This window comes from Sapajus apella, unplaced genomic scaffold (genome assembly GCF_009761245.1).
Source record: "Sapajus apella isolate SASKATOON/1434 unplaced genomic scaffold, GSC_monkey_1.0 scaffold113, whole genome shotgun sequence".
NCBI classification, from domain to species: domain Eukaryota; kingdom Metazoa; phylum Chordata; class Mammalia; order Primates; family Cebidae; genus Sapajus; species Sapajus apella.
In genome coordinates, this window is record NW_022437053.1 from 62,932 (window position 1) to 87,958 (window position 25,027).

At 38.3% G+C, this 25,027-nt stretch overlaps 1 protein-coding gene and 1 non-coding gene across 11 annotated transcripts in view; both read left to right on the forward strand.

Moving 5' to 3' along the window:
* Positions 1-25,027, forward strand: part of TJP1 (tight junction protein 1) — a 115,785-nt gene that overhangs the window by 41,198 nt on the left and 49,560 nt on the right. For all 10 annotated transcript variants that reach the window (XM_032259922.1, XM_032259916.1, XM_032259918.1 and 7 more), the window contains exons 3-8: positions 7,439-7,563; positions 8,622-8,724; positions 16,370-16,646; positions 20,432-20,535; positions 21,100-21,268; positions 21,659-21,806. In XM_032259922.1, coding sequence (XP_032115813.1) covers positions 7,439-7,563; positions 8,622-8,724; positions 16,370-16,646; positions 20,432-20,535; positions 21,100-21,268; positions 21,659-21,806 — 926 coding nt within the window. The remainder of the gene's footprint in view (positions 1-7,438; positions 7,564-8,621; positions 8,725-16,369; positions 16,647-20,431; positions 20,536-21,099; positions 21,269-21,658; positions 21,807-25,027) is intronic.
* On the forward strand, positions 23,852-23,954 carry LOC116537834. The gene has a single exon (XR_004263376.1). It is a non-coding gene; the product is annotated as a U6 spliceosomal RNA (small nuclear RNA).

The following is a 25,027-nucleotide window of genomic DNA, read 5'->3' on the forward strand; positions in this document are numbered from 1 at the left end:
CCCCCCCCCCCCCCCCCCCCCCCCCCCCCCGCCCCCAGCACCATTGCTTGCATTACTGCTTGAGCGCTGCCTCCTGTCAGATCAGTGGTGGCATTAGATTCTCATAGGAGTGAGAACCATGCATACAGTGGATCTAGGTTGCCTGATGATCTGTCACTGTCTCTCATCACCCCAAGATGGGACCATTCAGTTGCAGGTAAACTAGCTCAGGGCTCCCACTGATTCTGCAGTGTGGTGAGTTGTGTGATTATTTCATCATACATTACAATGTAATCATAATAGAAATAAAGTACACAATAAATGTAATGTGCTTGAATCTTCCTGAAACCTTCCCCCCTATCTGCCTGTCTATGGGAAAAACATTGTCTTCAAAGAAACCAGTCCCTGGTGCCAAAAAGGTTGAGGACTGCTGCTATAGAAGGTTTGATTCTGATTATTTTCTTTTTCTCATTTTCACCTGTAATTGGTGGTGGGTTTGTTGTTGTTGTTGTTGTTGTTGTTGTTGCAGGGGGCATGGATTTTGTTTGCTTGCTTGTTTTATAATATGGCTTGGTTCACATGCTAAGCAAGTCTCCATAGCCGGGTGTTTATCCTGTCCTGGTTGCATTTTGCACTGTAAGGGGGATACATTGGCCCCCTAGTTTTGTTGTAAATGTTGCACTTGGATTCTTGGTTTGTGATGTAGTTGACCTGCCTTGTTTTTATTCAGGAAGATTCATTCATGCCTATACTCATTGCTGCTAATTTTTCCAGAATTCTGTTTTTAGTGCTCTAATTAGTGCTAGTTTTAAAAAAGAGTCTGTAAAGGGAAATGGAATTAAAATTAAATTGAATAATCAATCATATATTTGTTGAGGTTCACTAACTTGGTGAACCACTTTGTGTCAGGCTTCTGCAGGGTTGCATTGAGCTGAAGGATGTAAACGAATATATTCAACTAGCAAGCCAGTCACTGCAGTGACTTGTTTTGTCAAAGAGAAAAGGTTTTACTCACAAGACTGCCAAATGAGGAGATGGGAGAACAAATTTCAAACCCACCTCTCCAAAGATGGGATTTTAAGGATGTTTTTGAAATAGAGTACCAAGGTTCTCCAAGGCATGGGGAAGGGAAACTGGGGGGTAAGGAAAAGTGAGTTAGTTAGGATTGCATACATATAGTCAAGTTATACAGCTCTTCATAGAATGCATGTTTGAAAAATGGCAGTATCTCTATGATCTGAGGAAGGAGGTTTTGGCCCACTGACATCAAATGGTCACTTCTCTTCAGGTATTTATGTAGGTCCAGTTGAAGGGTCGGTGGTCTCAGTCAGCTTGAAGTGGATAAGACCTGCCTCCTGGTTCCTGAAAATAACTTTAAGCAACGTTTACTGTAGTGACCCACATTCAGAAGTTATCTGTAAGGAAGTTCGTGGGAGGTTTTGCTATGTGACTTGCTAGTGGGGGTTTTAAAATAGATCAACTAGAAGTAAGTGATGAAAAGCAAGGCAGATTAAGTTTGGTGTTCTTAATCAGGTTAGCCTTCAATGTTAAATATGTGACTCTCCCAAATAGGGCCTTGATCACCCAGGCTACTTGTAGTGCTGTGTTAAGTAGCACAAGTGTGTACATGTGCTCCAGCAGGTTGTAGGATGGGCCACTTCTACCTGTGAAAGCCAAGGGTGGTTTTAGGAATGAGATGACATGGAACCTGGGTTTTGAAAGATGAGCTGAAGCTTGCAAGACTGATGAGGTGATAAAGAAATCCTAGGCAGAGAGGAGATGTTAAACCATACAGCTTGATAATGCATGGTCTGCTTAAGCAGGAATCAGTATTTAAGTGGGTTTAGAGCAAAGCCTGGGGTGCTGGGTGGCAAGTTGGAGTTGTATTCAAAGGCATTGCATGCTAAGGAATTTGTACTTAAGGGCAAGGTTCTATTGGAATAGGTCTTTGTGTTAGAGGGACAGCTCTACCAATATCTGTAGTGCGGTGGAGGTGAGAAATCTGTTGAAATGGCCAAATAAGACAATTGTGAAGGTAGAGGGAATGGAAGGTGGGGAAGAGTTGAACCCTTTGAAATTTTTGATGAACTGATCTTATATTTAGAAAACATTGAAAGCTGTAACTCTCGTTCTTGGCTGCTCATTAGAATCACCTGGGAGCTACTTTTTTTTTTTTTTAAGTCCACCAAGTCTTCTCCCCCATTTTTACTTAATTGGTATAGATTAAGGATCGTGCATCAGCAAGCAGTTTTGAAATGGTTCCCAAGTGATTTTTATCTGCAGCCGCAGCGGGTAAGAAATCACAGGCTTCCTTAAGTGAACTGTGGTAAGCACTGAGTAGCAGGAATACCTGCCCTACGAGATGCCTGAACTACACACTTACACAAGTAATTTTTTAAAATGTATGCCCACATTCCCTGTCTTGTTTATTGAAAGTTCCTAATGTTTTTGATATTTCTTTTTTATGTTTTTAACTTTTAAATAAAAGAAAAAAAAGAAGTACCAAAGAAGATGTACGTCCATACTGTAAAATTACATAATTTTTCAAATTACTAAATTCAAAGATTAGTCCCCACCTCTTTGAAGGAGGAAAGAAAGTGTTTTCCAAAAGACTAAGGATAGTCCTTTACTGAGCCTGGGGTGTTTAGGTTTTTTCCAGCATTTTGCAGTTACAATCTACCATGAATAACCATGTGTGTTTGTTATTTTTGTATTGTGAGAGAGGTATGTGTATCTTCAGGGTACTTTCTAGAAGCTAGTTTGCTCTGTCAAAAGATAGTACATTTGTAGTTTTGTTAGGCTATTGCCAAATTCCTCTCCTGAGTAGTTTTAGCAGTTTGTGTCCCCATCAGTAGCAGACGGCCTGTTTCGCTATAGCCTCCCCTTTCTTAAATGTGTTATGCTTTACTTTTTCTGTTCTTGATGTTCTTTGGTATTAATTTGCATTTTTTTTGGCAGGTTTTAATATCTCATATCTTTTGTAAATTGTTTCATTGTTTTTTGGGGTGTTTATTTTGTTTTATTTTTTCTCCCTTCATGTTTAAGTGGTTCTTAATATCAACATTTTCAAAGTATGGTCTGTGGACTCCTGAAGGTCCCTGAAAACTTTTTTGAGTTCAAGGGCAAAACTGTTTTTATAACAATATGAAAGTATTACTTGTCTTCTTCATTGTGTTGTTATTTGAGTGAAGGTTCAGAAACAATGGTGGTTAAAACTGTGGGCTTTGTAGCCCAAATCAAGGCAGTGGCACCAAACCTTATCAATAAGAGTCATTGTCACGCACTCATAGATTAAAAGAAAACTTTCAGTTTTATTTACGAATCACTTGAAGCAGTAAGAATTATGTCTTATTACTTTCCAACCTTGAGTACATACTTTTTCAGTAGTCTAGGTATGCAGATGGGAAACGTGCCTTAAGTACTTCTGCCTTGTACTAAAGTGCTTGTGTGATTATTTGAATTGCAGCTGTGTATTGAGTTGGGGATGGAAGGCAGCAATCACTTTGACTTGAAGGAACAATTGTTTACTTGAAGGAATGTATGGTTATCTAAACTTGAATGTTTGACAAACATATTTCTCCAAAACGAATGAATACCTTGTTGCTTCAAGGAGAACAATTCTTGAACGTATTTGTTGCTAACAATGAAAACTGATTTTTAAAACGAAAATTAAAATTTGAGAAGTTTTTATCTGTTTTTCAGTACTTTAAAGACTTTTTTGATGAACTTAATAGTAACACATGATTTTAAAATACACCATGTGGTGAAATGTGGCATCATTTGGAAAACTTGCCTAACTCAGGGAACCAGTATTTTCCAAAAGGCTAAGACATGCTATAGTAAAATTATACACAGATAAAATACCCATTCAAAGTGTAAAACAGGCCAGTAGATATTCATGCAGCAGTACAGACAGTTGATTGATATGGTTTCAAACTGTACGTTATTACTCTCCTTTAGGAAACTACCATTTATTAAGTTTTTGGCATAAAATCAAATATGAATATTCTTAATTACCTAAAACACCTACTAAAATAACTTTTTTTTTTTTTTTTTTTTTTTGAAAGAGAGTCTCGCTCTGTTGCCCAGGCTGTAGTGCAATGGTGCAATCTTGGCTCCCTGAAACCTCCGCCTCCCAGGTTCAAGCAGTTCTCCTGCCTCAGCCTTCCAAGTAGCTGGGACTGCAGGTGCACGCCACCATGCCTGGCTAATTTTTTGTAATTTTGGTAGAGACAGGATTTTACCATGTTACCAAGGATGGTGTCAATCTCCTGACCTTGTGATCCTACTGCCTCGGCCTCCCAAAGTGCTGGGATTACAGAATTGAGCCACAGCGCCCGGCCAGTAACTCCTCTTTTTCAACCACTGTATGTGTGTATGAAAAGTTGGATTTTCTTCGTGTATTTTAACAAAAAGCAACATACAACAACAGGGTTTGTTACAGTGCATTTCCACCAACTTTTTTTTCTCTTCAGCAGTGAATGTCAGATTTTGTCAAAGGCTTTTTCAGGATCTTGGAGATAATCATATAATTTTTTTCTTTAGATTTATTAATAGGATGTGTTATACCAGTGGATTTCCTAATACACTAAGCTTGCATTCCTAGAATAAATCTCTTTATCATGGAGTATTTATGTAATGTTGGCTTTTGTTTGCTTATTTTTATTTTGTATTTTGCACTGATAAAAATAAATTATGTTGTGCTGTAATGTTGGGGGATTGGTCATTATGGACAGTAATTATCAGGTTTCACCATCAATATTATACTTGCTTCATAGAAATAATCTAGAAGGTTTCCTTTATATCAATGTTCTGGAACAATACATTGTATTGAGGCTGTCTGCATATTGCATGTTTTGGCACAGTTCCCCTGTGAAATCATTTGTGCTCGGTGCCTTTTTGTGGGATAATTCCCTCATAAATTTTTCTGCTTTTTCTCCAGAAATTGGCCATTTTAAGCTTTTTATTTATAATAGAGTCAATTTTGGTCATCTATATTTCCTTAAGGAATTATGTTTCATTTAGACTTTCAAATTTATTTGAATTTTTTCTGTAGTCTTTTATGTTTTCTAATGCCATACTAATAGTTATGTGTCTCTAATAATTTATTTTTGAAGTTTTAGTCCTGCTTTTATTTTGAAATGTGAACATTATCTTTGAATTATGATGAGCACACGGTTTTGTGTATAGTAGTCCCCTCTGAGCCATAGGGCATACGCTCCCCCAGTGGATGCCTGAGTTCACGGATAGTACCAAACCCAATGTTGCTGTTAATTGGGGCACATTTCTGTTCCTATCTGCCACTTATAAGTTTAATGCCCCACTCAAAAGTTGAATGCCTTTTCCATTTTAAATAAGCACTTACCATGCACTGTGGCCAAACCCTTGCAGTTTAAGGTGTGACAGCAAAACTAGCAGAAATTCCTTTTTCCTCCTTCACAATTTCACTAACAGAAGATTCCTTCTCCCTGTAGATCTTAGTAACCTCGCCATAGGTTTTTTTTTTCTCTCTATTAAGTGGAGGACTTTCACCTTCTCAAAGGAAACTCTGGCATATCTAAATTGCCAGCATCATTACTAGTGCACTTTGGGGCCATGATTAAGTAAAATAAGGGTGACATGAACACAAGCATTGTGCTACCTCTCCACAGTTGATCTCATAACTGTGACAGCTACTGAATGTCTATAACAAGCAGGAGCCCCTATGGCATGGAGACACTGGACAAAGGGATGATTCACATCTTAGATGGGATGGAGCAGGATGGCAAAAGATGTCATCACGCTACTCGTAATGGTGTGCAGTTTAAATCTTACAAATTGTTTATTTCTGGAGTTTTCCATTTAAAATTTTCAGACTGCAGTTGACCTCAGGTAACTGAAAGCTAAGAACATGAAACTGAGGATAAGGGAGGACCACTGTAGCTTATCTGTTTTTGTTCAATTAAATTTTGGGAAGATATATAAAGAGATTTAGATGGTTGCCATCGTGTTCAGTTACTCACAGATTTCCCTGTTTGTTATTATTTTCTTTTTTCATATTAACTTCTTTTTGTATTCACTTTATTGCCATATAATTCACATACCAAACAATTCAGGTATGCAGCTCATTGGTTTTTAGCATGTTTAGAGTTGTGTGACCATCACCAGAGTCCATTTTAAAACATTTTCATTACTGTAAAAGAGAAAAACAAAAAACAACTCACACCAATTGACTTATCACTCCCCAATCCGTGTAGCCCTAGACAACGACCAGTTGCGTTTTTGTCTCTATAATTTGCCTTTCTGAGCATTTTATGTAAATGAAATGGTAGAATATATAGACCTTTGTGAACTGTTTTCACCTTAGCATGATGTTTTCAAGGTTCATTCATGTTATACTATGTATCAGTACTTCATTCCTTTTTACATACAATATTTCATTGTATGGATATACCACCGTTTATTTATCCATTCATCAGTTGATGGATACTTGAAATAGTTGGTATTTATTCTTTTTTAAGAAGAGGCTTTTTTTTCTTTTGCTACTTCTGTAGGCTTTGGGATAGGAGGAAAGGTGATATATGCACTATTCCTGGTAAACATAGTGTCCTCTGTTGAGGACTGGAAAACTGAGAGAGAAAGCTGTTACCTTTGTTCTCAAGCAGTTTGAATTATACAATTTTATACAAAAAACATACATTTCTGGCTTAATGATTCTGTAGCCTTAAGAAAATGTATGATACCTCTTTAGACTACTCTAGGTACTCCATTTCCTTTCTAGAGAATAGTATAGATTTCTTTGAGATTAGGTAATTTTTTAATAACTTGAAGATATTTTGAATTTTTTTATACTGGCCTGTCCTGAGTCATTGTGGCAAAGATTCTAGGCTCTTTCAGAAGTGTAGCTTATTGTAATTTAGTTTTTTAAAAAGGTGATTTTACAATGTTTGTTCAGTATGGCTAATGTACACCTTCTGTTGTATAGTGTGCACAAGACATTATTCCAGAGATTTTTAGAAGTTTGCAGAAGTTGTTGAACGTTGAAATAACTAATACTTTATTTTCAAAGCAATTGGTATTTTATTATGTAAAATGACAAATGCTGGATGTCTGTCATCTCCTAAATCAGTTGCCGGTATGAATGATGATCACACTGGACATTGCCAGTCTCCTCAGGGCCTCTTCTGATATTCAAAAATAAAGTCAGGATTTCAGCGTTAATAATTTTTAAATGTCTTTGTTTTTTAAATAACATGTATATAGTTGGCAATTTTAAATATTCTGTTATGTCCAGTAGTTATTTGTGCTTGCATTCTCGTACAAATATAGTTCTAATAGGGAACTATGCAAGTGAGTGTTTATGGATCATGGATGTATTAAGATTGTAAGTTTTGTATTTTAACTTCTCTAGATTATAGAGTATGATATAACAATTATTTTTGTCCTTAATAGCAGTATTTTACTGTGATTTTTACTTTAGGCTCCTGGATTTGGATTCGGAATTGCAATATCTGGTGGACGAGATAATCCTCATTTTCAGAGTGGGGAGACGTCAATAGTGATCTCAGATGTGCTGAAAGGAGGACCAGCTGAAGGACAGCTACAGTAAGAGCTACTTATCCTAGGCACCTGTGCGACAAGCAGTGTTCCTGTCCTCAGGCACTGGCCTACTATCTTAGTGATTTTGCCATATTCACATACCACATGTGCTATGGTTCATATATTCTTCCTTAAATTAACATGTTTACTGAAACAGGAAACTTTGGCCAGGTATGGTGGCTCACTCCTGTAATCCTAGCACTTTGGGAAGCTGAGGCCGAGGGATCACTTGAGACCAGGAATTGAATACCAACCTGGGCAACGTAGGGAGACCCCATCTCTACAGAAAAATGTAAAAATCAGCTGGAAATGGTGGCATTTGCCTGCAGTCCCAACTACTTGGGAGGCTGGAGAATCCCTTGAGCTTAGGATTCTGAGGCTGGAGTGAGCCATGATTGCACCACTGTACTCCAGCCTGGGCGACAAAGCAAGACCCTGTCTCCAAAGAAAATAAAAGGAAGCTTTATCTCTATCGTAAATGAAAAGCTAGCTTTACTCACTTTAAGTAGAATGTGTAACTGTAAAAATGGTGAAAAAGAAAATTTCTAATTCCATTTTGGGTAAAATCTAGCTTTCAGAAGCCTCTCTCCCCAAGTCTTGCACCCTTTTTGTGCCATATGAAGATTAGCAAGATAAAGAGAAACACAAAATATACTGCCAAAATAATGACACTATAATTAGAAGAACTAAAAGAAAATTAAATTATGAAAAGTTTACTTTGTAAAAGGGAATAAGCTTTCCAGCTATATGACTTAGTATCATTTAATGCCCTGTAACTGTACTACTAAGAATCATTTCATGTATTGTGAAATCTGTTCAGTCTTTTGGGGAAATACTTTGTTAATGACTTAAAAAAAATTAAAGACCTGTTGTTAGTTACTTGTTAAACGTTCTGTACAGATATCTGAAAGTAAATCGATTGACATTATTTTATTGTTGATCTGAAGAGAAATTGTTAGTTCATTATTAGAATACATTTTAGAAGTACCTATCTTGAAAATATCATCATAAACTTACCAAAATGTTTTTCTCTCACATACTGTTTTGTGCCCTTTTTTCCCTAGGGAAAATGACCGAGTTGCAATGGTTAACGGAGTTTCAATGGATAATGTTGAACATGCTTTTGCTGTTCAGCAACTAAGGAAAAGTGGGAAAAATGCGAAAATTGTAAGTATCTCTTCTCTTTAATTTAGTAAAGGTACCTCAACTGTATTATTGGTACATTTCTGGTATTTGAATTTATCTTTCCTATTTCAGAAAATGAAAATGGAAACAGTAGTTCCAAAGTTAGTATTACACTTAAGAATGTTCTAACACTGGTGGTTTGTCACTGGTATGTGTATTTTCTCAAAGTTTAGATACCAGGATTTTTTTCAGCTTAAAAAGGAAAGGGGACAATTGAATAGTTACCTCTTTCTGGCTTAATGTTTCCTCCTTTTTTCCTCCTCTACAGTCACATGCTGCATGACAATGTTTTGGTCAACAACAGACCGCATATTCGACAGTGATTCATTCCGTAAGATGATAGTACTGTATTTACCGTGTTTAGATACACACATACTTACCATTGTGTTGCAGTCCCCTGTAGTATTCAGTACAGTAACATGCTATACAGGCTTGTAACCTAGGAGCAGTAGCCTATCCCATGTAGCCTACATATGTGTGTAGTAGGCTGTACCATCTGGGTTTGGGAAGATGCATTCTGCAATGTTTGCACAAAGACAGAATTGCCTAACAATTCACTTCTCATAATATATCCCCATTGTCAAGTGGCACATGACTGTACTGAAGTTAGATTGGATCTTGGTATGTAGTTAGTTTGAAATATATGGCCCTATTTTCTGGTATAAGATTGATTTACTGGGCAAGTTTTGCATTATCGCTTGAATACATGTTTGTCAGCATCTACTTTCCTTGTTACTCTGATAGTTTGAGGAGAGAGAAGATCTGAGATTGTTTTTTGTAGAGTTGTTCAGAGTACATTTAATGTTACTTTTTTACTGTATAGCTAGAGTCCTTATTTCATATTTCTCTGAGAAGTCTACTTTTTATTAAGGGAAAAGAAATTCAGTTAACTCTTGATGACTGGCCTCAAATCACAGTTAAAACTTGGCAAATTTAGCACAGTAGATTTAATGTAAAAGTTTTATTTATTTTTTTGAGACACTCTCACTCTGTCACTCAGGCTGGAGTGCAGTGGCGTGATCTTGGCCCAGTGCAACCTCCGCCTCCTGGGTTCAAGCAATTCTTGGGCCTCAACCTCCCAAGTAGCTAGGAACACAGACACGTGCCACCACACCCAGCTAGTTTTTGTATTTTTAGTAGCGATGGGGTTTTGCCATGTTGGCCAGGCTGGTCTCGAACTCCTGACTTCAAGTGATCTGCCTGCCCTGGCCTCCAAAAGTGCTGGGATTACAGGCATTAGCTACCACGCCCAGCCAAAAGTCTTACTTAAAATGATATTCACATTTGAGGACCCCAGGAGCCACTTCATCCTCTTTGCTCCTCCACGGTTTTGTTTGTTTGTTTTTGAGATAGAGTATCATTCTTTTTGCCCAGTCTGCAGTGCAATGGCGCCATCTTGGCTTACCGCAACCTCCGCCTCCCAGCTGCAAGTGATTCTCCTGCCTCAGCCTCCCAGGTAGCCAGGATTATAGGCATGCGCCACCACGCTCAGCTAATTCAGTATTTTTAATAGAGACGGGATTTCTCTATGCTGGTCAGGCTGGTCTCAGAACTCCTGACCTGAGGTGATCTGCCCACTTCAGTCTCCCAAAGTACTGGGATTACAGGCCCTGCACCTCAGGTGAGCCACCATCCTCAGGTGAGGCACCCAGCTTCCTGTCCTGTTTCTATCCCATCCTGCCTCTGAAAGGACTGATAAAGGTAGCCTTGAAGCCTTAGCTCAGGTGTAGAAAGCTGAACAGGCTGGGTGATGTGCCCTGCCTTGTTCTTTGAGAACCTTTCTGCCTCCCAGCAGATGCTCAGAACCACAGCAGACCTGATGGAAAGGATAAGAGTGGGTGCAGGGAGGCCTGCTTTGAGTTTTGATGTCTGGGAGCAGTGGTAAAAGCTGGAAAGGGCATTCTCTGAGACTGCCCCCATCACTTGCTCTGTCCTTCTGCCCTGTGTAGGCTGCCTTGCTGTATGTATGGCTTATCTCCCATCATTGCTGGTGAGATGAGAGTTCTCTCATATCGCAGTAGGACCAGTATTTGGTTATAGCATTGTTCCAGATAACAGACATCTCCTATTTTGTATGTTTTGACAATCTCATTGTAGTCCATAGTTTTACAACTGTAGTGTTACTTTAAAATTGTAACAGACTGCCTAGTGGATTACAGTTTTTAGTTGCACTGTTTACAAAAGCAAATTGCTGATTTTTTTGGTTTTAAAACAGCAAATTGCTAATAGTTTTGTTGGGTTTGATCAGTTGAATGAGCTTCAGTCTCTTGCTTTAGCTGCTCATTATTCTGCAGAGTGTTCTTCGGGTAGCTCACTGCACGTTCCGGGGCCAGCACGTTAGAAAACTTGTTTTTCATCCTTTGTTTCTGAGGTGTGGTGAGCTTCACCCATACTTCCAACTTTTTGAGCCCTCCGTTCCTCTGTGATCTTGAGCTGTTTTGTTTTTCCATGCAACATATTTGGCACACATAGCCTACATTGATAATATATCTGAGAAAGTTGCATTTCTATACTCAAGACTTTTCCACATGGAAATCATGTTAGGTCTAAAATCAGTAATGTATTTGAAATAGCACATTCTTGGCCCAGCATGTAAGGAGAAGGATTTGGGGGCTGCACAAAGCTCTATCAGTTGGAAAGGTATTTTTGCTCTGTGGGTAGAGGTTGTAGGGGCTTTCGGCAGAAAGGTGTTTTAATTTAAAAAGCAGCATTTGTTGATTTTTGCATTTTGACAGTTTCAATCATGTCATTAATTTACATTGAAGCTTTCATTGTCTTACGACGCTTAGAATAAAACCCCCATGTCTAAGAGTGTGGCCTTTGATTATAAGTGGCATTTTTGAACCTCATCCCCAGACATAACCAGAGCCATTATATATGTGGTGTTTATATATGTGGCCATTGTATATGTGGTGTTTATTTTCCCCAATTGTGAACTACCAGATTCTCTTCCCTACTCTCTGTTCTACTGATCTCTCTCTTCTCTCCTGTGCCTCCTACATTACGGGGTGGTTTGTTGATGGGATTATCTTTTCATAAACTGAGAGCCCTTTGGGCATTATGCTCAGTACATGAGTTCTTTCCCATTGAATTAAGATGTTAGAACTCCTTGGTGATAGAACTACCTTAAGTATGCTTAATTTTGTTTAGCAATAGGTGAAAGGAATCTGGAAATAGTTTGTAATACAATGAGCCTGTATAATTTTACTAAAATTCTGAACATACTAATAAAGCGTTAGAAGTGAATGAAGAGACAAAAACACCTTCCAAGCAAAAACCTCTGTGAGCATTTCAGAACAGTTATGTGTTACTTAATGATGAGGATAGGTCTTGAGAAATGCATCATTACATGATTTCATCATTGTGTGAACATCAGTGTACTTACACAAACCTGAAAGGTATAGCCTACTACGCTTATAGTGGATTGCTCCGTGGCTGTAAACCCCATACAACATGTTACTGTACTGAATACTGTAGGCATTTGTAAAGCAGTGGTAAGTATGTGTGTCTAAACATGGAAAAAGTACAGTACAAATACATAATAGAAAAATTAAATGCCTGTGTAGGACACTATGAGTGGAGCCTGCAGGATTAGAAGTTGCTCTGAGTGAGTCAGTGAGTAAGTGGTGAGTGAATGTGAAGGCCAGGACAGTACCACACACTGCTGTACACGTTAGAAACACTGTACATTTAGGCTGCACTGAGTTTATTTTTAAGATTTTAATATTTTTAATATATTTAATATTTTATAAATTTATTTAAACGTCTTCTTTCTTCGATAATTAACCTTAGCTTACTGAAACTTTTTTAACCTGTAAACTTTTTAACTTCTTGACTCTTTTAATAACACTTGAAACACAAATACATTGTACAGCTAGCTATACACAAATACTTTTTTCTATTTAAATTTTTTTTTGTTATTTTAAGACAGTTTCACTCTGTTGTCCAGGCTAGAGTGCGGTGGCATGATCTTGGCTCGCTGTAACCTCCACCTCCCTGGCTCAAGTGATTCTTGTGCCTCAGCCTTGGGATTACAGGCGCCTGCTACCACGTCTGGCTAATTTTTGTATTTTTAGTAGAGACAGGGTTTCGCCATGTTAGCCAGGCTGGTATTGAACTCATGACCTCAAGTGATCTGCCTGCCTCGGCCTTGCAAAGTTCTGGGATTACAGGTGTGAGCCACCACACCTGGCGTAAATTTTTCTATTTTTTACTTTTTAAATTTTTTTAGTAAAAAGACACATGTACACATATTAGCCAAGGCCGACCCAGGGTCAGGATCATCAGAATCACTGTCTTCCACCTCCACAACTTGTCCTAGTGGGAGGTCTTCAGGGACAGTAACACACTTGGAGCTGTCATTTCCTATCACAGCAGTGCCTTCTTGTGGAACACCTGCTGAAGGACCTGCCTGAGGCTTTCTCAGTTAACTTAAAAAAAAAAAAAAAAAGTAGAGAGAACACACTCTGGAATAATGATAAAAAGTATAGCATAGCAAATATGTAAGCCAGTAACATGATCATTATCAAGTAGTATATTCTGTACATAATTGTATCTGTTACACTTTTATTCCTTTGGCAGCATATTAGGTTTGTTTCCCCAGCATGTCCAGAAACACATGAGTTCTGCTGTGCACCCACAACATTATTACCCTATGCGTCTCTAGGTGATAGGAGTTTTTCAGCTCCATTATAATATTATGAGGCGTTTGTAGTATTTGTTGTCCATTGTTTTATGTGGTGCATGACTATATGTATCCACATGGCAATGCAACATTTCACATGCATATGTATGTATCCAGCCCACTGATTCATGGACATTTCCATGTCCAGTCTACAAGTATTTTTTTTTTTTTAATTCAGCTGCGAGAATCATCATATTGCTACCTACTTCTTTAGTTAATTTTTAAGAATAATTTTCGAAGAGTGGTTTTTTCAGAGTCAAAGGGCCTGAATGACTTTTGATATAAGTATTGCCAGTTTGTCCTTCAGAAAATCAATAGGCTGTTGTCTGAATCTTTGCTGAGCTGATAAACTAAACAGGTGTTTCAAAGGAAACATTTTAAATCACAAGTGGATTTGAACCTCTCATGGTATATTTACTCCCCATTTGTTTTTCATTTACCTGTTCATGTTCCTTACATTTATGTGATGGTGATGATCATACTAGAGTGTTTTATGGAGTCAGATTATTAGCCTTTTGTCATACATACCTCATGTGTTGTTGTCCTCTTTTGTGAATGTAAGTTGTGTTTGTTATTTTTGTATCATTTTGTTACAACATTGAAGTTTTAATTTTTATTTTGTCATGTCTATGAGACTTTCACTTTATTGGTTCTGCCTTGGTGTCATGTTTCCAAAGCCTTTTAGTTGCAGAAGCCTCTCTTTTGTATTTTATTCCATTTCTTACATGATGTCATTTTGTTTATTTTATGTTTGAGTATTCAGTTAAGCTGAACTGTTTTGAAGTAGAAATTTTTTTCCCTAAACATTTTTATTTCAAAAATTTCAGTGTTAAAATGAAGCTTAGTTATCATACCTACTAAATATTATTCACATTTGTTTATATACTTTTAAGTAGAGAATCATAATAGGACTGGATACCTTTCAATAAGGTAAGTACCTACTAGATATAAGCATTGTATTATATGTACAGTTAAATGCATGCAAGGAATGTCTCAAGGAACTGGAATCTTAGTGGGCTGGATAGGTATACATACTGATAACCATATAATGCACATCATCTGAGGTTAATAGGTCAGGTACAGTAGAATCCCAAAGAGGTGGCACTCTCTTACAGGAATGATAGGGAAAGCCTTGAGTGCTCATCTGTTAACTTTGTGTTTATTACTAGGGAGGAACTGAAGATTAAAATACTAATACCACGTATTGCTTCCACTGTAATATGTTGCTTCCACTACAGTATGTTAGAGGTGAGATGTAAAAGCAGGCAGCTAGCATTAGGAGTGCATCACAGAAAATGTTACCTGATAAGGACCTCAGCTGTGGTTGCCCCAAGATGGGAAGGGCAGCCTTTCTCTTTCAATTCCTAACAGGGCGTTGGCTGTCCTCCTTTTCACATGTGCTGTCCTCTGCTGCTGCTGATGCAGCCCTTTGAAGAAGAGATAAGATGCTAACATGCAGGTGAATAGCAAGACAGAGAAATAGAAGATTAATTGGGAGCTTAGTAGGCAGAGGACAGATTTTAGGTAAATAAAAGATTGAAGTTGCAGGTAACCTGGAGTTTGACAGTGAAGAAAAAAGTCTTAGAGGTAGGTAGGGATAAGAATGAGAATGCAAATACAAGGGTTTCATTCATTCAGGAAGAAGATCACCTTGGTCTTTGAGGCCAAAAGGAAGGAGGATCATATAAATGGGATACTGAAAACATTTAGGAGGGGAGTGGGGGTAAAATGGCACTGATCTTCTTAAAGCAGGCTGAGTGACTCAGATCTTGAAGAATGGTTGTGGAATACCTGCATTAGCAAATTTAATCAAGAGGCTACAAGATGCAGACAAAAAGGTTGCTGAACAAGAACAAGATTCTGTAAAATGAATTTATAGAGGGCCTAATCAACAAAGTGTGGAAGGGAAGGTAACACAGGACTGGAGTTTGTTATGGCAGATGATTTGAGGGGTCAATAGAAAGTCATTTAAGTATGGCAGTAGGATGTTTCATGCAAACTTGGGGGAGGGAGGGATGCAAGTGAAACCAGGATGGAGCTAATGAGCGGAGAATAAGAGAGGATGAAGAAATTGGAAATAAGATAATGAAAAGTTTCAGCATATCAAGGTGTCTGAAGTAGAAGACAAGGAGTGATACACAGAAGATCTTGCAGAACTACAGTGAGGTCAAATGTACGCTATTGTGGGAAGGCAAAGTGTAGTCCACGGATTACAGGGCCACTTCATTAGCAGGTGTAATACATGTAGATCTTCAGCTTGCAGAGAGTGAAGTAAATAAGCGGACAGACAGTACAGAGCCAGTTACCAGAGTCATTGAGAAAAGAATGCCAGAGGGAAGAATTTGCACCCAGAGGGCAAGTGCAAATTGGAGAGATCCAGAGACTGAAAGCAGTTTGTGTTGGTGAAGTACAGCTGAGTTCATTGGCTCCAACATTTTATTGAATGTTATTGTGGCTGTAGAATAAACTTACCTCTTAGACGTCTGGGGCAATTGTGTGCCTTGATAATGATACATTCTAAAACGTTTTAAGGAATCAAGTTAGACTTGGAAGTTTGCTGTAGTTTTGGTAGCACCTAGAATATATTTGATGGCCTTAGAATACAGTGCTGTCCTTTTTCTTCAAAACACCAGCAGTTGTTGGTTTCCCTGTAAGCTTGTGATTATTACACCAGGAAGAGCTTTCTGTGTGAAGTAAATAAAGATGTTTTTAGGCCCAGTCTTTCTAATTTGTGCTTAACCAGATCTGTTTATCAGGAGAGCAGAAAACACAGCCTTTATGGAAATGTGTTCCTTAGCAATTTGTTGGCGTTTTTTGTGTTTTGTTTCTCACTGGTTCATAATTAATATGGGACAAGAGACATGTAATGTTCCTTTCTCTTTGGAACTGAACGTACGTATATGAAAATCAGTCAGCTTGTTTTGTAACCTTTTTCACTTGCAGACAATTAGAAGGAAGAAGAAAGTTCAAATACCAGTAAGTCGTCCTGATCCTGAACCAGTATCTGATAATGAAGAAGACAGTTATGATGATGAAATACATGATCCAAGAAGTAGCCGGAGTGGCGTGGTTAACAGAAGGAGTGAGAAGATGTGGCCGAGGGAGAGAAGTGCAAGTAGAGAGAGGAGCTTGTCTCCACGATCAGACAGGCGGTCAGTGGCTTCTAGCCAGCCTGCCAAACCTACCAAAGTCACCTTGGTGAAATCCCGGAAAAATGAAGGTATTCCTGCCAACTCTTGGTGTTATTTTCTCATGAAAATTTAAAACAATTTTAATGAGAAGTACAGTTGCTGTCTCTTCATGTCATTGCCTTGTTGTTTTAGTGTTTGTGTTCTATTGCTGTAAGTCAAATCCTGTTATGGCAGGCTTCAGGGACTGTTCATTTTCTCTATTGCAACAGGTAGGACTTCCAAGTGAATTGTCCAGTAGTTGGCGTTTGGATTTGTTGTTGTGATGAGAACAGCCAAATACAAATTATGCTAACAAGAAATGTCACAGCATCACCAAATTGAAATTCAGTGTTTTTCTTAACTTTAGTAGTATAATCATGGAGAGAAATCCTGGGACTTTGTTGTTGTTGTTGTTGTTACAAGGTCTGGCTCTGTTATCCAGGCTGGAGTGCAGTGGCATGATCTCAGCTCACTGCAACCTCTGCCTCCTGGGCTCAAGCAATCCTCCCACCTCAGCCTCCCTAGTAGCTGGGACAGCAAGTGCACACCACCATGTCCAGCTAATTTTTAAATTTTGGGTAGAGACAGGGTTTTGCCATGTTGCCCAGGCTAGTCTCAAACTTAATCCACCTGAGCTCAAGCAGTCCACCTGCCTTGGCCTCCCACAGTGCTGGGATTACAGGTGGGAAGCCACTGCACCCTGCTGGGTCTTCTTCTCGCTCACTCCAGACTGTTTTTTTAAATGGAGGAATTAAATGAAAAGAACTCCTTATAACACGTTTCTGTATAATGCAGGATTTCTTTGAAGTTTCTGAAACTGAAGCTTAGCTGCTTTCCCTCATACTTATTAAATTTGATAAAAAATGGATCTGACTGTGGCTTCCTCTTCCTTTGGGTGTGCATGGCTGAATATTTTGATATAAAGGGCATTACAGTAGGAATATTATCAAGCCTTACTTTGATCTGCCCTAACTAAGCTTGGCATATCTCCTGGGTAGTACTCCCTACCCTCACTCTAGAGCAGACTTCTCAGTGAAGTTCTCGACATTTGCTGTTTCTACTTCGTTTCACCCTTACTTCTCAACCTTCTCTGGTCTAGTATCTTTCCCCATCTTCCCCCAAAAATGTTCACACTAAATCTAATAGAAGTTTTTCAGTCTCTAGCTTGCTTGTCTTTTCAGTATCATCTCACATGGTTAACCACTCCTTATTTTTAAAAATAAAGCTGTCTTTTGGTAATAATGCATCTTCCTGGTATTTAACTACCCACCTTTCTTTCTGTATCTTTTGAAAACTCATTCTCCTCACCCTGCCCTTTATAACATTCTGTCAGTTTCTCTCCTAGAATCTTTTTTTCCACTTAATATTTTTTTTTCTTTTCCTCAGGTTGAATAACAATTTCTTTAGGCAATCTCATCTGTTGACCTGTTTCCAGTCACTGCTGGTGATGGCAGAACTTCTTTCTCTAGCCCAAATCTATACACTCTTATGTTCTAGCTGTTAGGCATATTCACTTAGACGTTCCTGTAGGTCCCTGAAACACAGCACATCTCAAATGAAACACACCTCTCTCTTAAAATTTTTCTTTGTATTTCTCATGTAGTATTCTATTGAATGTGTTCCTGTTTATCCAGGCCATTCCCAGATAACATGGTAGTTACCCTTGATGTTTCTTTTTTCCCCTTGCATGGTGAATGTCCTCACTTCTGAGTACCACTCTTACCCATCCTATTCTTTCTCCACTGCCTCCACCCTTTTCCAAGCCACTGTTATCTCTTACACAGACTCATTTGGTCTCATGGGTTGTCTCTCGGATCCCTTTAAGTTGATTCTGCAGATTTCTTCATAGATGAAGGATCCTGTGTGACCACTTCTTACTCTTTAGCCCCTTTCTTCATTAATTCTCAGTTTCAGCCACACTAGACTTAGGACTTCATTGAATCCACCAGGTTTTTTTCTTCATAACTCAGTGCATTTGTTCTGAACTGTTCAGCCAGCACTCACCCCGTACATCCCCTCCCACACACACCCTTCAGATTTAGTTTTCATCTTTCTTAAAGTTTTAGCGTTAGTATTTCTTAGGGAGGCCTTCTCTGATCCCTTACGTGGTGCAGAACCTGGTGTTTCTGCTGTCTGAACTCTTCGCATTTGCAGTTGCTGTCATCCTTTTTTTTCACTGACTCTGTAAACTTGCAGAGTGCAGGAACTATCTCATTTGCTGCTTTCTCCCTTATTCCTGGTACCTGGTACCTAGTTGATATATACCCCCAAGAAGTATTTAGAATGAATGAATAAGCTAATGTACAAGGAATATTTTGGGTCATCTGTGTAATTGTCATTTGTATGTATTTAACCTTGAAGAAGTCTTTTAACCAATACCGCATCCTTCTGTGATGCAATGATTGTATGGTTGACTGCCTTACTCCTTGCCTATATCTCCTAATAGGCCATTTTCTTTACCCGGATTCTATTTCTGCCTGTGAGTCCTCTTTGAATGTTTTTGTTTGTTTGTTTGTTTTTGAGACAGTCTTGCTCTGTCGCCAGGCGCCAGGGTGGAGTGCAGTGAACAACCTCGGCTCACTGCAATCTCCGCCTCCTGGGATCCAGCAAGTCTCCTGCCTCAACCTCCCGAGTAGCTGGGACTACAGGCACACACCACCATGCCCAGCTAATTTTTGTATTTTTTAGTAGAGACGGGGTTTCACCATGTTGGCCAGGATGGTCTCGATCTCTTGACCTCGTGATCTGCCCACCTTGGCCTCCCAAAGTGCTGGGATTACAGGCATAAGCCACTGCGCCCGGCCTGAATGTTTAAGTTAAACTGTAACTCTGATTTAATTTTTAGACACTAGGTAGTAGGTCTGCTAATTTATTCCATGTTAAAAACAATTTTCTGTTTTCCATTTGGTTTTTAGTTTTGTTTTTAATGCAGTAAAACTCTCCACAGAACCAGGGGCAATCCTTAGTATATTGATAGATACAGTCATTGGTCTTATTTTTCTGCAACTGTTCAAAGAACCTGGGCAGTTCTCTGGACTCTGCTAGTAATTTCTTCAGCTTTCACCATATCATTACCCACAGACAGAATCAATGTCTTCACTCTTGGACACTCTGTTGGTTGTTTAAAGGAGAGGACTGGCATTACATGTCCTGCCCACATCAGCCTGACTGGTTGGAAGCCTTTGCACTCATACTTAGTATATGCTGCTGTGTATGTCTCTCCAGTGTTAGAGGGTTGTAGAATCAGAAAATTTTTGGTCTTGGAGCTGTGAAAAATAGAAATAGTGTATGCATGGTAACAGCCATCAATAAAATAGTCAATATTTTCAAAGTTTTTCAAACCTCAAGCAGTTTACTCTTTAGAATTCTATTTCTAGCCAGGCATAGTGTGACACATGTTTGTTATTCCCAGCTACTCTGGAGCCTGAGGCAGGAGGGTTGTTTGACCTCAGGAATTCAAGTCCAGCATTGCAACATAGTGAGACCCTGTCTCTGAAAGAAAATTATATTCCTTAAGCGTTCTGAAGAGCTAGTGTATCAATGCTTGATCAGAAAGAAACAGTGTCTTCTTGGGGCTTTTCTCCTTTTCAGTAATATGGGAGCACAGGGTATCCGTCCTTCATTTGAACCATACATTTATACTTTGCTTTCACGGAGACATTGCAGACTTGCTAATCAGAGGGAATGTCTTATTTGCAGAGTGGCCAAGAAAATTTCTTTTTCTCGATTGTACTTAAAAACTCTATGCAGTGGTTATTAGTTTAGTTGTATACTTGTAAAATCTATTTGGGTGTCTTAGGATGTAACACTAAAACATTTAATAATATTATTTCAGAATATGGTCTTCGATTGGCGAGCCATATATTTGTTAAGGAAATTTCACAAGATAGTTTGGCAGCAAGAGATGGCAATATTCAAGAAGGTGATGTTGTATTGAAGGTATAGTCATATTCTTATATTTTAATGAACTGAAATAGAAAACAAATTCTAGAGTTACCATGTAGTTTGTGCTCTTGTTTGAAGCAATTTTGCCAAAGAGAATTAAAAATCAGTGTTTGGGGGAGAGGGATATAAATTGCCTTTACGCATTATTACATGTTAACACTGGTACTTTAGGTTTCACAGGGTCATCCTAAGATAAATGTCATTCACCAGTAGGTACTACTTTGTAGATAGGTGTGTCTGTTCTTACACATTAAGAAGTTTTGATAATTGCTTCCATATATCTTTGAAATGCTTGTTTGTTTGTTTATAAGTAATAGAAAGTGACAGGCTTTTGGGAAGGAGTTAGGGGATCTAATTTGAGTTTTTCTGACAGCAACAGTGCAGTAAAGATTTTGTCTCAGAGAGATGGAATACTCTCTGATAGTTTAGAAAAGTATTAAAGAGACTGTTTTGGTTCTTATAGCAAGATATAGTTTGGATATTCCTGTTTATAGCAAACTAAGTTAACATTTGTATTTTACCATTTACTTTTAACCTGTAATTTATTTTCTGTTGTAGATAAATGGTACTGTGACAGAAAATATGTCATTGACAGATGCAAAGACATTGATAGAGAGGTCTAAAGGCAAATTAAAAATGGTGGTTCAGAGAGATGAACGCGCTACGCTGTTGAATGTCCCTGATCTTTCTGACAGCATCCACTCTGCTAATGCCTCCGAGAGAGATGGTGAGTGTGATTCTGTTTGAAGGTTCCCTCTAAGTGACCTAGTTTCTTAAAATACTGGGAGATTAGACATCTTTGAATGAAATGAGAATTTTCTACAAGCCAAATACCTTCAGAATCTGAGTTTTATATATATATACACACACACACACATATATATATATATATATGTGTGTGTATATATATGTGTATATATATGTAAATAAAATGTATTTTTTTTTCCCTATAGACAACTCACCACTATTGATTTGATCACTGGCTGATGAAATTAATGTTTAACTATAAGTAATTATACTTGCTAGCTTATCTTCATTATCACTGGAGTACCTTATACTGACTGTAATTGTAATTGTTTTTGTGGCAAAGTAAGTGGCACTCTTGTTTGTTTAACAGACATTTCAGAAATTCAGTCACTAGCATCAGATCATTCTGGTCGCTCACATGATAGGCCTCCCCGCCGCAGCCGGTCACGATCTCCAGACCAGCGGTCAGAGCCTTCTGATCATTCCAGACACTCTCCACAGCAGGCAAGCAATGGCAGGTAAGAACACTCTACCTTTTAAAATACAGAGATTTTGTTTGTTTAATACCAGTATCTGAAATTGCTTACAAATAAATTTAAAAGATGGATTTCTTTTGAATATTCAAGATTAAGTCTATTTTTCTCAATCTAGACATTTTTAAAATCTAAAATAACAGCAAACTTTTCCTTAAACGGCCAGATAGTAAACATATGTCAGTCATACAAGCCATGCAGTCCTTGTCACTGTTCAACTGCAAAAGCAACCATAGACAATATGTAAATGAAAGGGGCATGACTGTGTTCCCATAAAACTTTATTTACAAAAACAGTTGATCCACAGCTGCAGTTTGCCATACTTTTGCATTAGAAGATGCTAGCAAGCTTTAGGAATCTACTACTTGGGAAAGTTAACTATAGAAGTCCTTTAATAAACACATTAACCTGGAATTTTAAAACACACTAGTGTTGGCTGGGCATGGTGGCTCAGGCCTATAATCCCAACACTTTGGGTGACGAAGGCAGGCAGATCACTTGAAGCCAGGAGATGAAGACCAGCCTGGCCAACATGGTAAAACCTTGTCTCTATTAAAAAATATAAAAATCAGCCAGGTGTGTTGATACACTCTTGTAATCCCAGCTACTCAGGAAGCTGAGTCTGGAGAATTGCTTGAACCGAGGAAGTGGAGATTGCAGTGAACTGAGATTGCATCACTGCACTCCAGCCTTGATGACAGAGCAGTACTCTTTTTCAAAAACAAAACAAAACAAAACACTAGTATTTATGCCAAAGGATCTGGTATGATGGTAGTATGTGACCTACCTGAAATTGTCTGTCTTTAGAGTCCCATGTACATTTGAGAATTTGAAGAAAATTCTTCTTCTTCTCTCCAGAAAAATGCATATGTGCACACAGCAATTTGCATACAATTTCTGGATATTCCTAAGGCTCTATACGCCACCAGCTGACCCATGGTTAACTGCAGTCCCTATGAAGATCACTTGAAATATGAGTCCAGAGCTGAAGAGACAGTTTAGAAGAAAAGGGAACCCGTATATGTTGTTGACGGGAATGTAAATTGATAGGGTCTTTCTGGAAAACAATGTGGAGGTTCCTCAAAAAATTAAAACTACATCTACCACATGATCCATCAATTCCACTTCGGGGTACATAACCCAAAGGAAATGAAATCACTGTCTCAAAGAGAGATCTGCACTCCCATGTTTGTTGCAGCATTATTCACAGTAGCCAAGATACGGAGTCGACCCAATGTCCATCAGCAGATGAATGGATAAAGAAAATGTGGTGTATGTTTTTACACACACAATGAAGTATGATTCAGCCTTTAAAAAGAAGGAAATCCTGCCATTTGGAACAACATGGATGACCCTGGAGGGGATTATGCTAAGTAAAATAACCAGACACAGAAAGACAAACACTGCATGACCTCACTTACTGTGGAACCTAAGCAAGTTGAACTCATAGACACAGACAGTAGAATGCTGGGGTTGGGGGCAGGGAGGAATGGGGAGATATTGGTTAAAGGGTACACAGTTTTAATTATAAGGTAAATAAGTTCTGGAGACCTAATTTACAGTGGGGTAACTGGAGTTAATGTATACTTGAAATTTGCTGAGAGAGTATATCTTAAGGTATTCTTTTGACACACGTTAAGAAAAGTATGTGAGGTATGGATATGTTAATTAACCTGGTTAGGGTCATCATTTGAATATGTATATCATAAGCAAGTATCACTGTTGTATACCTTTAATAGATACTATCTTTGTCAGACCTCAAAGCTGGAAAGAAAAAGTAAATTTGGGTCTAGATCTGAAGAGATTATTTAGGAGTAGAGATGTTGAATTGAGACTTAACTTGCTTAGAGGTGTTAGCTGAGGCCATGGAAGTCAATAACATTGCTAAGAGAAACGATTTGGAAAGAAGGCCGAGAACTGGGAGGACTGGCTTAACAGGGAGCACATTCTTCTAGGAAGGTGAAGAGGCAAGGGGGAAATAAGAGGGGAGGAGTGCCTCGCCAGGAGAGAGCTTTTTTTCAAAGTTTGTAAAAACCATAGTGACTCAGTAGTTAAAACTGTATATTCCAGAGAAGATTAGCATGGCCCCTGCACAAGGATGACACACAAATTCATGAAGTGGTCCATATTTAAAAAAAAAAAACAACTATATCCACAAAAGTGTTTGGCATTCTACTAAAATGGCAACTAGTAAGAGGATAACTTGAAAGAGCTATGAATATGGTTGCTAATGTTGTATCCAGTGTAGTTTTAATATATTTGTGAAGCTCATTATTTCTAAGTTTCAAACTTGGATTTCTAAATTATAAGAAGCCTTGTGTTTGTTTTAAGGATGTAATGATTTTATAAAGGAATATTATGGCATGTTACATGTAAAGTTGGCTAATCTTGTAACTGATGATGATTTTTAATTGCTGTAGTTCTAAAAATCCTCCTGACACAGCATAGATGTTATCAGGAAAAGGATTACTGCTGAAACACATGCATGCACAGTGCTACAACCTTTCATGATTCATGGGAGCAGCTGAAATTTTAACATCCCTGACTCAGCTAGAAACCAGGCTTATCTCAAGTAATTTGGACATGATTTCTCCTTTTAAATAAAACAATCTTAATCAAAATCTCAAATGTTTGGCCATTAGTTTGGATTGTAAACAAATTCTAAATCCTAGAAAATTCTTTTTGGTATCTACTTTGTTCATTTAGATTTCTTCAACATTTAGAATCTGTAACCTTAACTTAAAAGTTGAGGGGTTTTTCCCCCCTAAAATTACTATTTTTGTATTATACTGTGATGTTTTATTTCTCCTAGGAATCTTAAGTATTCTCATTGGTAGCACCAGTAATATGGGAGCTTTTAAAAATACAGACTTCTGGGGTTGCTTTCAGTTCATCTGAGACTGAGGCAATTTGACCCTCAAACAACCTGGGGGTTAGAGGGACCAACACCTCTCTCCCACCCACAACACACAGTCACAAATCCACCTGTGATTTTTAACTTCCCAGAAGCATAACTATTAACAACCTATTGTTGACTGGAGGCTTACTGATAACATAAACAGTACAAAGTTTGTGGGTTAGATGTATTATATACTGTATACTTTTAAAGTAAGCTGAAGAAAAGAAAGCTAATTTTAAAAATCGTAAGAGAAAATACATTTACTGTTCATTAAGTGTAAGTGGACCATCATAAAGGTCTTCATCCT